Raw genomic sequence first — 12,459 nt, forward strand, 5'->3', positions numbered from 1 at the left:
TGTTTTTTTGGAGAAATAGCTAAAGTTAAAATATCAGCCTTCTATGCTTAATTGATAGGATTTCTATCTATAGGGAAAATAATCATAGATAGTACTTATTGAATGCTAAGTTCTTGTAACTACTTCCCACTCCATTTTCTAGCAGAAGGACCATGGCATAGAGAGAGTATATACTTTTCCCAGTGTTGCACAACTTTTACCTAGCAGAGCTGTTATATGCAGCTGCGGACTTAGAGTCCAGTCAATAACTTAAACTGCTCACTCTCCATTCCTGGGTTAGAAGTCAGAAATCCCTGGGTATAAGGGCTTTAAGACTTTAGATGAGGCAGACAACTACTCAAGGTCCTCAAGTTTCTCATTAGATAAGTGAAAGTGGACAAGAATTTAGTGTTGGCAGTTTTAAGCGATCCCATGATGACTCGAGAAAGTTGTGATCCCCACTTCCATGAAGGAAAACGGAGTCACTAAGACAGTTAACGTCTGTTTGTGGACACCTTAGAACCCTTTTCTTAGATCTTAGGTTAAAATCCTCGGGACTAAGAAATCTTAAATTTCACACAAATCTAATATGTTGCTAGTTTAAGAAAAGATGGCTTCCCACGTATGGTGCTCCTGGTGAAGAACTCACCTGCCAACGTAGGAGACGTGAGAGATGTGGGTTTGATCCCTGGAGGAGGGCACGGCAACCCACTCCAGTATTCTTGCCTGGAGTATCCCATGGACAGAGGAGCTTGGTGGGCTGCAGTCCATAGGAGTCTCACAGAGTTGGACACGACTGAAGTGACTTAGTAGGACTTTTAGTTGACTAGTGACTTTTTAAAAGAAGACAAGCTCAGAACTCCAGTAGTCCGTTAAGTGACTGTTCAGTATCTTCTTTAATGGCTGTTTAGTTTGGGTTGTACTTCTGGGGGTTTTTTTTGTGACCTTGAGTTCTCTGAATGCAGCTGAAGTGTTTTCACTTGAGGACCTATTTTATTTAAAAAAAAATTACTGTTTCAGGTGTATTTGGCTTGAACCACTATGAAAAAGTCATGGTATGTACCCGAAGCTAATAAAATAATTTATGTTTTCCCTGTAAATGAGATTGGAAAAACAACCAAGATGTCAATATCAAAATCAATTTGAAAAGGATCTACTATGAAATTAGATTTCTCAAATAAAATGTGGTTTAACAAGAGGGTATTCACTTAGTCTTTCTTCTTATAGGCATACTTTTCATTAGAATGTAGGATGATGGCATGTTTTGAAGTGGTAAACTTAATATGTATCAAATTTGATGGCTTTCGAGATCAAAGGATTGAGTTTCAATTTAAATGTATGGGGTTTTTATTATTTACAAAAAGTATCTCACTGGAAAATAGATCAAGACAATTTGTGTATTCTTTCTATGCCACCTAAGGAAATTGCAAAATTCAATTGCATGCATTCAAAATTGTGTGATATAGTATACATAGGCAAAAAACTGTGGTGTATAGATTTTTGTAAAGGCACTAGTACCGTTTTGTCCTTGGGTCAAAGTACGGTAATATTTTGGTTCTTTTCTCTGCAACTTTTGGTTGAAAGATTGTTCATTATTGTTGAATTTCAATAAGATTGCAAATTAAATGATGCAAAACACAATGAAGTAAAATACACAAAAGACCAATTAATGTGTTATCTCAGTAAGTATATAGAAGAATGAGAGAACATACTGTTCTACACAGTAGTATATAATTAAGATGTAGTCATAAATCAAGCAGATATTATAACTGGTTTAGGTGCACAGGTGGCTTTTAGAAAGATTGATTAGCTCGTCTTGCCCCCTTGAGATGTGAGTTTATTGTTATTCCTGCAAAATTAAACAGAATAATTCCTCACACTTCCCACAGTGTGAATGCTTCAATGCAAACAGCATGCTGGAGATAAATGTTTGCAAAGTGTTCATCTCCTTGTCCGTTCTTGTTACAGATGCTCTCTACGACGTCATCACTGTGGGAGCCCCAGCTGCCCATTTTCAGGGATTTAAGAATGGTGGTCTTCGGAAACTCCTGCATAGATTTGAAGCGGAAAGAAGAAAGTAAGTGACCACAGAATGCATTCATGATATTATCTTCCCTTTGGGGAAGGGTTTTTGTATACCAAGTTAGGATAAATAAGCTTGATCCATCACAATGAATAGTTCTTGACATCTCCAACCATGCCATTCAGGAACTTAGAGTTGTTGAATTTCAAAAACAAAAAACTTGAACAGAAATTAGAATAAATGAAATGGCTGAAATGACTAAGCATATTACTTAATAGAGTAGAACTGTGCTAGCAGAAAATTTTTCTGGAAGCCACCCTACTAATAAATAGTATTCTAGTATCAATTATTTTAGCTCAATGGAATGATGTTCAGACAGATATTTAGCTGAAAGCATAGTCTAATTTTCTATGAAGGCAAAGACACTTAATGGAGAGCATGAGTCCTAATTTATGACTCTAACCCTACTAGTGATTTCCACTGTGGCCTGAGGCAAGGCATTTAACTGCCCTATTATTTAATTATTCCATTAAAAAAAGAGCCATCCATACAGAACTCTATTACTTAAGTGATGAAGTTAAAAGAGAACTTTCTATTCCTTATGGAAAAGGAGACACAGAAACCAAAGTATTGTCACTGTTATTTATAATTTTAATTTACTTTCTCAACCTTCTGTTTTGTTCTTAGCTACTTTAAAATACTGCATTAGTATTGTAGTTTATCCCGACATGTACCAACCAAGTTTACCCTGTTATAGCCTCTGATTATGACCATACTCATATAAATTTTAAAGAGTGTTATCCAAGTGTGAAGGGTAACTTTCTTTTCCCTTTCAAGTAGTTACTCTTCTTGAATTAAGAGCTCATATTTTTGGAATTCCTGGTGGTCCAGTGGTTAGGACTCTGAGCTTCTGCCGCAGGGTGTTGGGGGAGGGACACATGTTCAATCCTTGGCCACAAAACAAAGATCCCACAAGGTGCACAGCCAGCCCCCAAAAAAACAAAACAAAACAAAACAAAAAACAACAACAACTCCAATTTTGAAAGTTAGGGGGAAATTGTTATTCTTTAGTCATAGTTGGTTTAATAATAGTATTAAATAATCTGAGTGGCAAAACCAAAACCATTTTTAAAAAGCTTTATCACGTATTTGTTATTCACTGTCCAGATGTTCAGGAAGAAAGCATTTAAAATAAGTTAAAAAAAATAAAATAAATTAAAATTGTATAACTGGTGTACTGTTATATAAATGTACAAGCTAGCAATGTGTATATATGTGTGTGTGTGTGTGTGTGTGTGTGTGTGTGTATGTGTACGTATTAATATGTCTTTCTCTTTCTACTGGTACAATACTATTAAATCAGCTAGTATTCTTATTAAGATTTTTCCAGTTTTTGATTTTGATTTTGGTTTTCGTTTTTCGGTGGGTAGGGAATATAGTTCTGTGAGGTTGTATCACAGAAGTAAATTGGACTAACCATCACCTTAGTCATCATAAATAACTGTCCCATTATCACACAGAGACTCCCTAGTGTTATCCCCTAATAGTCACACTTTTCCCCCAAACCCTTCTGCTGCAGAAAGTGGTTCCGTTGCATTACTGTTGGAACAGGGAGTGGACATCAGAGTTCCAACTAGGGGCTCTGAGAGGAGGGTCACCTCTTATTTAATGCATGGAGGTTGGATGTCAGTTCAGTGACAGACCCCATGGGAAAGGGGATGCCATCCCTTTACTAAAATGAGAAGAGTAGAATACAGGTCTGCGCCTGAGGGCTTCACTGGGCAGGGATATTTCTCACTGTCCCCTTGCGGTGTCATCCTTTGAGTGGAGCGGTACTATTATGTTTGTGATATTCACCCTCAGGCATTTATGGTTAAAAGCTTACTGTTCTATTGGGCTACCCTTCTATTAGTCCTTTGACTTTTCTTGGGTGCTATTTATTTGACCTTTTGCTTCACTGACGGCTTCCCTTGTACCCAAAGTGAAATGTTTAGGGGGCAAAGAAGGACAAACAAACGTGGAAATAATTATGATGTCATTCCTTAAGTCCTGAGGCTCCTAGCCAATCTGTTTTCTTTTCTCCATCTCTTGGTGTCTTCTGATAAATGAGTTATATATTTTGCACAGAGTAGTTTGTTTTGTTCTGTTTTTGAGGATTAGAGAGAATAGTAAAATAGATTTTGTTTATTCCATCTTGTCTGGAACTAGAAGCCTCTGTCTTGAGAATTCACTATTTTTTGCAACCAAATTTTAAAGTGCATAGTACAATTAGAAGATTGAAGATGCCCACAGGGTACATAACTTGAGCACATGAAGCATGTGTATGTGAAACATGGAATCTAACCATATAATTTCATAAAATATCACTATATGCTGTGGGCAAAGACACATGTTAAGTTATATATTTAAACTCTGATATTTTGAGCTTTAAATATCTGCACGAGTATCTGAATTCTCCAGTGTTCTTCACTTCTTGTTGAGATGTTTATGTATATATAAACACACACACACATTCACAAACACACAAACACAGAGCTCTAAGATCAAATTTAAAATAAAAAGGTGAGTCCAATGCTTGTAAATGTTGATTTGCTTTAGGCTTTTCATATGTGCTATTTATCCCATTGCTTTATTGATGACTTTACTGATGAAATGCCATTTTTAAAATTAAAACAGGGAGAATGGCATTGAAACATGTATACTATCATGTAAGAAACGAATCGCCAGTCTATATTCGATGCAGGATGCAGGATGCTTGGGGCTGGTGCACGAGGATGATCCGGAGAGATGATATGGGGTGGGAGTTGGGAGGGGGGTTCATGTTTGGGAGCTCATGTACAACCCATGGCGGATTCATGTCAGTGTATGCCAAAACCAATACAGTATTATAAAGTAAAATAAAGTAAAAATAAAAATTAAAACAATAGCTTAGCCTAGATCTTAAAAATAGCAAGCCTAGATCTTGTTGAGGCAATACCCAGATGAGTATAGTATCAGCCTCTTCATCAAGTTGAGCGATAACCTGAGCAAACATGTCAAGCCTAAAGTGATATCACACTAAACAAATCATTTTCTGCAGGCCTTTTCCGCAACAAATATTGCATATTTCAGCCACAAACAGTAATATAGAAATAAATATGACTATATGATATGAGACCTTATTTACATTTGGCAGGACATAAAATAGCATTAAGTGAAAGAACTTTTCTTCACTTTTTCTTTCTTTTGATAACCCCTCCCCCACCCAAAGAAAAGACAGCTGCATATTTTAGATGTTTTTAGGAGACCCACCACAGCCATTGTTACAACTTCCCCTTCATTTATTTTCTTCTCAGCTAAGCCAATGAAATACTATCATCTAGGAACAGATGTAATTTATGTGTCTGTTCCTTCGTGATCTATTTTTTGATGAATACATTGTCCACAAAATGAAAAGCATTTTAACATAAGAAAGCCTTGCTTATAGTATTCATATAATGTAATTCAGATCACATAAAAAGTATTTTCAAGACTACAAGATAATTAATTAGGAAGATTGATTTTTTTTTTTAAAGCACAAATGTCTCAGTACATTAGTCCCTGTTCAGAAACCATCAAGAAATCCATGCTCATTCATTGAGCATTCAAAACCTCCATGATTTCACCCCACTGACTTTCTACATTCATTTCCTCCTGCTCTTGAAGTTGTTTCTTTATGGTACAGAAACTATTTTCTTAATGGATTTCACTTTTCCACCTCTTCCCCTTTCCTTACTCTGTTGCTGTGTACAAAAAAATGGCTGTTTTTATCTCCCCGCTGTTTTTCATTTCTCTCTGTAAAAATCATGCACGTAATCCTGTTTGAAATTCTACACATGGTCCATTCTAAGACTCCCACTTTCTCCATCATGTCTTCTGGATTTCTCAAGTCAATCTGATTCTTTATCCTAATCTTTTATTTTTACTTCACATAAAGTTTCATAGGTCACAGTTATGGTGTGCTAGGTTTGTTCTAGTCCAATACTTTTATAACAGTTTGTGATTTCCTTAACTAAGAGATGACGTCTTCTTGAATTTTAGATCTTCTGGAATGTTCCACAGAGTAGATTCCACAGATAAAACTCAACAAGCATTGCAGTTCACACAAGTCTGATTTAAAGTGCCAAAAACTTCAGTGGGAGATAAAGTTTAACAAATAATCATAATGCAATAAGGTCAGTATTATATAGAGCAGGGGTGCTCAACCTTGGCTGAAATTAGAATCACCTTTGGAGCTTTGAAATATTAGGTCTATGCTGGGATATTAACCTAGACATATTAAGTCAGTCCTGGGAATGGAGTCCAGGCATTGTTAAGTTTTAAAAGCTTCCTAGGTGAGACTGATGTGTGTCTAGGGTTGAGAACCACTGATACAGATGTAAGTGTGAATAGTGCTGGGAGAAGACAGAATGGTGTAGAGGCTAGAAACAGGAAGAGCAGCACAGGTGAGTTAAACTTGAAAAATGTATAGAACCTCAATTAGTCTCTATCAGGAGAAAAGAAAATCTATGCAAAGGAATATTTGTTGCAATACAGCAAAAAAGCCTTACATTTTGCTACATAGAAATTTTTCTTTAAAGAATCCCTCCCTCATTAAATTGTTACAAAATGGAGCCAAAGATGGGGATAAAGCAGTAAGAATTTTGATCTGGGAAAGCTTGGGCCTGAATAACAGGAATGAATAAAACCAAGCATATTATAGAGCTTTTCATGCTTTAGAGATGAGACTTTTTAAGAACCAAAATGCTAACTACTCATATATTATATTTTGGTGTTTTTTTTGTTTGTTTGCTTTTTAAGGTTTTTGTTGTAATAAAATATTGTAACATGTAAAATTTACCATTTTAACCATTAAAAATAGTATTAAAATATAGTGTACTTACAATTTTGTATTAGCTTCAGATGTACAACAAAGTTATGCACATATAGGTGTGTATAAATTTATATTCTTTTTACAAAACTCAATTTTGGTCTTTTTAGCTATACACACATATACATGCACATGTATATGTAGATAATGTATGTATATGCATATGTGTGTGTGTATGTATACATATACTACCTTAAAAGACCGAAATCGCAATGTTTGTAACCCATGTATTCATTTCTTCATCACTTACATGTTCTTGGATTCGGTGATTTACCTAGAGTCTGTTTAGAAGCTTATAGATTTCCTCTCTCAAAATATGAATCGATTCTTTCGTTCCAGTATTACTTAAAAGAAAGGGAAAATTGCCATGACAACACATATTTTGCCTGCTTTGATCATTTCTAAATTCAGCTGGAACCTCTGATTCACCCAGAACTTTCACTGAGTAGGATCATGACCTAAAGGCATAGCCCTTTCATTAAGATAAAAAGGCACCTCATGAAAACCAAGAGCCTTTGTAAAGAAGAAGAAAAGTCAGTGACAGGCAGTGTTCACCTCTCAAGAATGTTAATTCCCTGTGATCTACCTGTTCATTAAGGACAAACTTGCAGCTAACTCCCTGCGAGAGATCTTAGTGTCAAATGCCTGCCTTGAGTATCTACCACGCCTTTCCCTCCACTACCCTCAGCCCCTCAATGCGCTCCCTCAGTTTGTTGATAATGTTGATTATCAACATTGACAGCCCCACAATTTCTAATAGAAGAGAGAAAGAAATTATTTGGAAAAGTCAAAAGGAAAGCAAAGTAAAATTTTACCGATAGAAATGTTATAGCCTGTTTTTGAGTCTATACGAGAATTGGGAGGAATTTTCTGAAGGAAGGTAAAACAATATGAATAGTTAAACAAACCAGCCTTACCTTTTATGAGCTCAATTTTCCTTATTATTGGAAGAGAAATCAGTAGAATTTCCTAGTTCTCTATTATAAATTGGAGGTTTCTTGGTTATCACATGAAGGAAACAAGTTCTTTGTAGCCTAGAGTGTATCAAACATCCAGTAAACCAGAAATGGGAGAATTGAACAAAATCATACCACTAGGTTTGAAATGTATTCTTCAGGGTAGAATTGCTTAGTGGTATAAAGCTGAGGTATCTAAGCAAAGGAGTCAGGGTTTTTCAGCTCTTCTTTTTATGTACTTTCTCCAGTAACATTTGAACAGACTAGGCAGCAGTTACAAAGATACTTATTTTCAAAATCTTTACTTTCATGCTTGAAACAATATTCTTATTTCTTTTTATGAAAGGGAATGACTGATTCAAATGTATTCATTGAAAGCAGTAAGACTGCATCCATGTTTAATTTTGAGAGCCAGTTTTCTCCCCTACTTGGAGCTCTTTCTCTATCTCTACATTAGTCTCTGGATTTCTTTCAGAAGTTCATCTTGTTACTCACTGGCCAAGTAGTTTAAAGACTCACATCATAACTCTGTATAAATCCATATATCATGTCGTATATCTTTTAAATGGAAATGTTTTGATATTTTAGTGATGTATATTTTTTTAATATATTGCTTGCTATTGACAATTTTCCAATTTTTAAAATATGTTTATTGGCAAATGTAGAAAAGTCAAAAGCAGGAAGTTAAAATCACCCATAATCTTTGTCCTCAACAGGGTAGTTATTGGGAGCATATTGGTACCATCTCATCCAATTTATTTTTTTATATGTAATCTATATCTTTGGGTCTTTTCTGTTATAAATTGAAAAGTTCAAAATGGCTTAAAATGACTAATTCTTCAAAGTATATTAATTGAGTCTTCTTAATTTAATAATCCTTATGTGTTTTTGGATTTTGGAAGTCATGCCCAATACAACAAAGGTATTCCATTTAGTAAGATCAGTCTTACAGGTTACAGCTAAAATTCATCTCCTGTTCACTTTTAAATACATTTTTCCCTTTTGGAAAAAACACCTTATAGCATCAACAAATAAAGAAAAATTTAAAATATAATAAAATCATACAGGCCCTATAGAAATAGGAAGTGTGAATAAAAGCCTTATCCATCCTTTTTTCATTTGAACTCTGTCCAGTACTTGACAATACATCATCTTCAAGGAGATAGGAATTTAATTTTTGTGTTTATTATAACTTGATTCCTTGGAGGTTTATTTACTTCTTCCAGTGAATCAGTTTCTCCTTGACCACTCTCAGCTCTCAAGGTTGTTCATATTTGACAAATACAACACTAGATTTGCTAAAACTGTGTACTGGCTTTTCTCAATCAGCGTATGCTTTTCTATATGCAACCCCCTGTACACAACAAATATTCAAATATACGTGGGTTCTAGGTCTTGCACATCTATAGCATGAAGTCAGGAAAGAATAAAACAATTAAATAGCCCTGCTGAGGCTTGGCCATATACTACAAACTAAATGATGACGTTTGCAAAGCACTGAACTAAATGTACTACAAGGGGACAAAGGGCTTTTTGCTATGGTGTCTCAGACGGTAAGGAATTGGCCTGCAACGTGGGAGACCTGGGTTCTATCCCAAGGTCAGGAACATCCCCTGGAACAGGGCATGGCAACTAACTCCACTGTTCTTGCCTGGAGAATCCCCATGGACAGAGGAACCTGACAGGCTACGGTCCATGAGGTTCCAAAGAGTCAGACATGACTGAGTGACTCAGCACAGCACATATGATCTGAAATGAATTTGTAATGCACTTTTTCTCCTGCTTCATTCTCTTTGTAATTATGCAAAAATAATATTTGCTTGTCGCACACAAATTCAGAGAATGAGAAGGTTTTAAAAAGTTTGCCTTTTCCATTTTCCTTCCCCTGAGTAAACCAATCTGAACAGCTTAATGTATTTTTCCCTGTGCATTTTATTCTAGGTAAAAATATCAGAGTTTTCAGTGATCATGATTCTTGATCTACTAACTCAGGTCATGAGAATGTAATGTTCTTGACTTTCCTATAACTCAGGTTAATTTTTCTGGTTTTCATTCTGGGGCAGGGCAGATGCTTTCATCTCAGATAATTCATAGACTCTGCTCCTTGTGTGGATTTGAATCCTGGCTTGGGCGCTTACTGGCATTGTGACATTAGTCAAATTACTTCACCACTCTGTACCACAGTTTCCTCATTTGTAATATACAAATAATACTGCATACAAATAATACTGCATACCTCATAGGGTTGTTCTGTTCGATGTGGTGACACCAAACATTTATAATGATACCTGGCACATAATGAGGGCTTAATAGATATTAGTTATTATTAATATAAAACATGTAAACAAGTATTTCTTTCACTCAAAAATGTCCCGACAACCTTTCATTTCAATATGTGTAGATCTCGTTATTTTTTAAAAAGCTAACTATGGTTTTATTGATTAAATGTAGCATAATTATCTGACCGATATAACATTGGTGGTCATTTAAATTGTTCTGTTTTTTGTTATAATTCTCTATCTTTGCAAGGTTCACCCTTATTCTTATGTTTCTGAAAGTTTGTTTCTTTTTTAATAAAATTCCTAGAAGTGAAATTTCTTAGTTCTAGTGGTTATGTGTTAGAGATGCTATATAATGCCCTCCAGAAAATGTTATATCACTGGGCATATGATGCTAATTGCCCACATGTTCTTTAAAAAATTTTTTTTATTCAAGTACAGTTGATTTATAGTGTTTTGAATATATAACAAAGTGATGCAGTTATACAAATATATGTGTGTATACATATACCCCTGAGAGCTCAGTTGGTAAAGAATCTGCCTGCAATGTAGGAGACCCCAGATCAATTCCTGGGTCAGGAAGATCCCCTGGAGAAGGGCTAGGCTACCCACTCCAGTATTCTTGGGCTTCCCTGTGGCTCAACTGGTAAAGAATCTGCCTCCAATATGGAAGACCTGGGTCCTATCACTGGGTTGGGGAGATTCCCTGGAGAAGGGAAAGGCTACCCACTCCAGTATTCTGGCCTAGAGAATCCCATGGGCTGTATAGTCTTTGAGGCCACAAAGAGCTGGACACGACTTTCACTTCACTTCACCTTACCTCACTTCATACACACACACACATACACACACACACACATACATCCTTTTTCAGATTCTTTTCTATTATAGAGTATTACAAGATATTGAATTAGTTCCCTGTGCTATGCAGAAGGTCCCTATGTCCACGTATTCTTAGGCATTGGGCTTCATACACCATCTCTGTGCTAAGCCCAGGCATGGATCTTTAGATTCAGACTTGTGTTCGTAACCATTTAGTAGACAGCTCCATGTCAATAGTGTCATCCACACACCTCTAAGTCAATGTATTCAGCCATCTCTCATCTTCTTATCCACAAACTTTTCTTAGGGACTGTTTTTCTTAATTAAGACACCACCAGATGTTCAACTTCAAAATGCAAAAATCCTGGACTACTTTTCTTCCTTTGTTTCCCTTTCAAAAAGAAAAATCAGTTTTGTCATTTCTTGTTTCTCAGGAAGTCATTAATTTCCATAATCCCTTGTGGTTTAGGATAGTCCTAATCTGTAGAACCAACATCTTTTAAATGTTCTATTGCCATATCTCTTAGTCACTCTCCATCTTCCAGACTGGCTTTCATCTCACTTGTTATTCTCAGCTTGCTTGAAATGATATTTTTAAAGGCAAATATGATCTTGTGATTTCATTATTTTAAACATTTCAAAGCTGCCTCTTGCCTGAAGAATAAAGCCCAAGGTACATAATATTTTCACATGTAATCTGAACCTGGTAACTCATTGAAAACAAATCCGACTGCCAATGCAGGAGATGAGAGTTCTGTCCTTGGGTTGGAAAGATCCCCGAGAGGAGGAAATGACAACCCACTCCAGTATTCTTGCCTGGAGAATTCCATGGACAGAGGAGACTGGCAGGCTACAGTCCATGGGGTCTCAAAAGAGTCATGCGTGACTTAATGACTAAACAACAATCTGACCCTGACTTCTTTCCCAGCTTCGTCTTTCGCCACTCACACCATCTTCTCCTCCACTCACACCACTCCGTGGTGAACCAGATCAAAGTCCTGTTTCAGTTTTGCCTTGGAGTCTTCCCTTCCCTCTCGCAAGGCCACAGCTGTTTTTAACCTCCAGAGTTCCTAACTGCCTCTCTTCCACTCTATGCTGTGTGTGCCAGGGCACTGACTATGTCTGCATCCCGAGGAGCTGATTTGATAAGTGTCCCTTGAAGCAGTAAGTATATGAGGGTGTAAATGAAAGAAGCGAAAGCTTTGTCTGTCGTTGGCAGTAAAAGGAAGAACAAATTACTTTGCTTGAAGAGACCACTGTGTCTGAATTAAGCGACAGAAACATACGGGCACTTGTGGCAAATGGCTTGTAGACTTTGAGACAGCCATTTGTCAGCGATCACAATGTTTGTGTTTCCTCATGCCTGACTAGGAAGGGAAAATATACTTTTCTATGTTCTGAAAGAAGGAGCTTTTTATTTTATAAAAGACATTTTTATTTTTATAAACATAGCCAACTCAAAATCTGGTTCGATGTTGGTCATGCTGTAGTGACTTTGACATTTAAAATTTG

At 36.3% G+C, this 12,459-nt stretch overlaps 1 protein-coding gene across 9 annotated transcripts in view; it reads left to right on the forward strand.

Moving 5' to 3' along the window:
- Positions 1-12,459, forward strand: part of INPP4B (inositol polyphosphate-4-phosphatase type II B) — an 883,288-nt gene that overhangs the window by 699,560 nt on the left and 171,269 nt on the right. For all 9 annotated transcript variants that reach the window (XM_069556830.1, XM_069556833.1, XM_069556829.1 and 6 more), the window contains one exon: positions 1,948-2,056. In XM_069556830.1, the coding sequence (XP_069412931.1) occupies positions 1,948-2,056 (109 nt within the window). The remainder of the gene's footprint in view (positions 1-1,947; positions 2,057-12,459) is intronic.

This window comes from Ovis canadensis, chromosome 17, assembly GCF_042477335.2.
Source record: "Ovis canadensis isolate MfBH-ARS-UI-01 breed Bighorn chromosome 17, ARS-UI_OviCan_v2, whole genome shotgun sequence".
Lineage (NCBI taxonomy): Eukaryota > Metazoa > Chordata > Mammalia > Artiodactyla > Bovidae > Ovis > Ovis canadensis.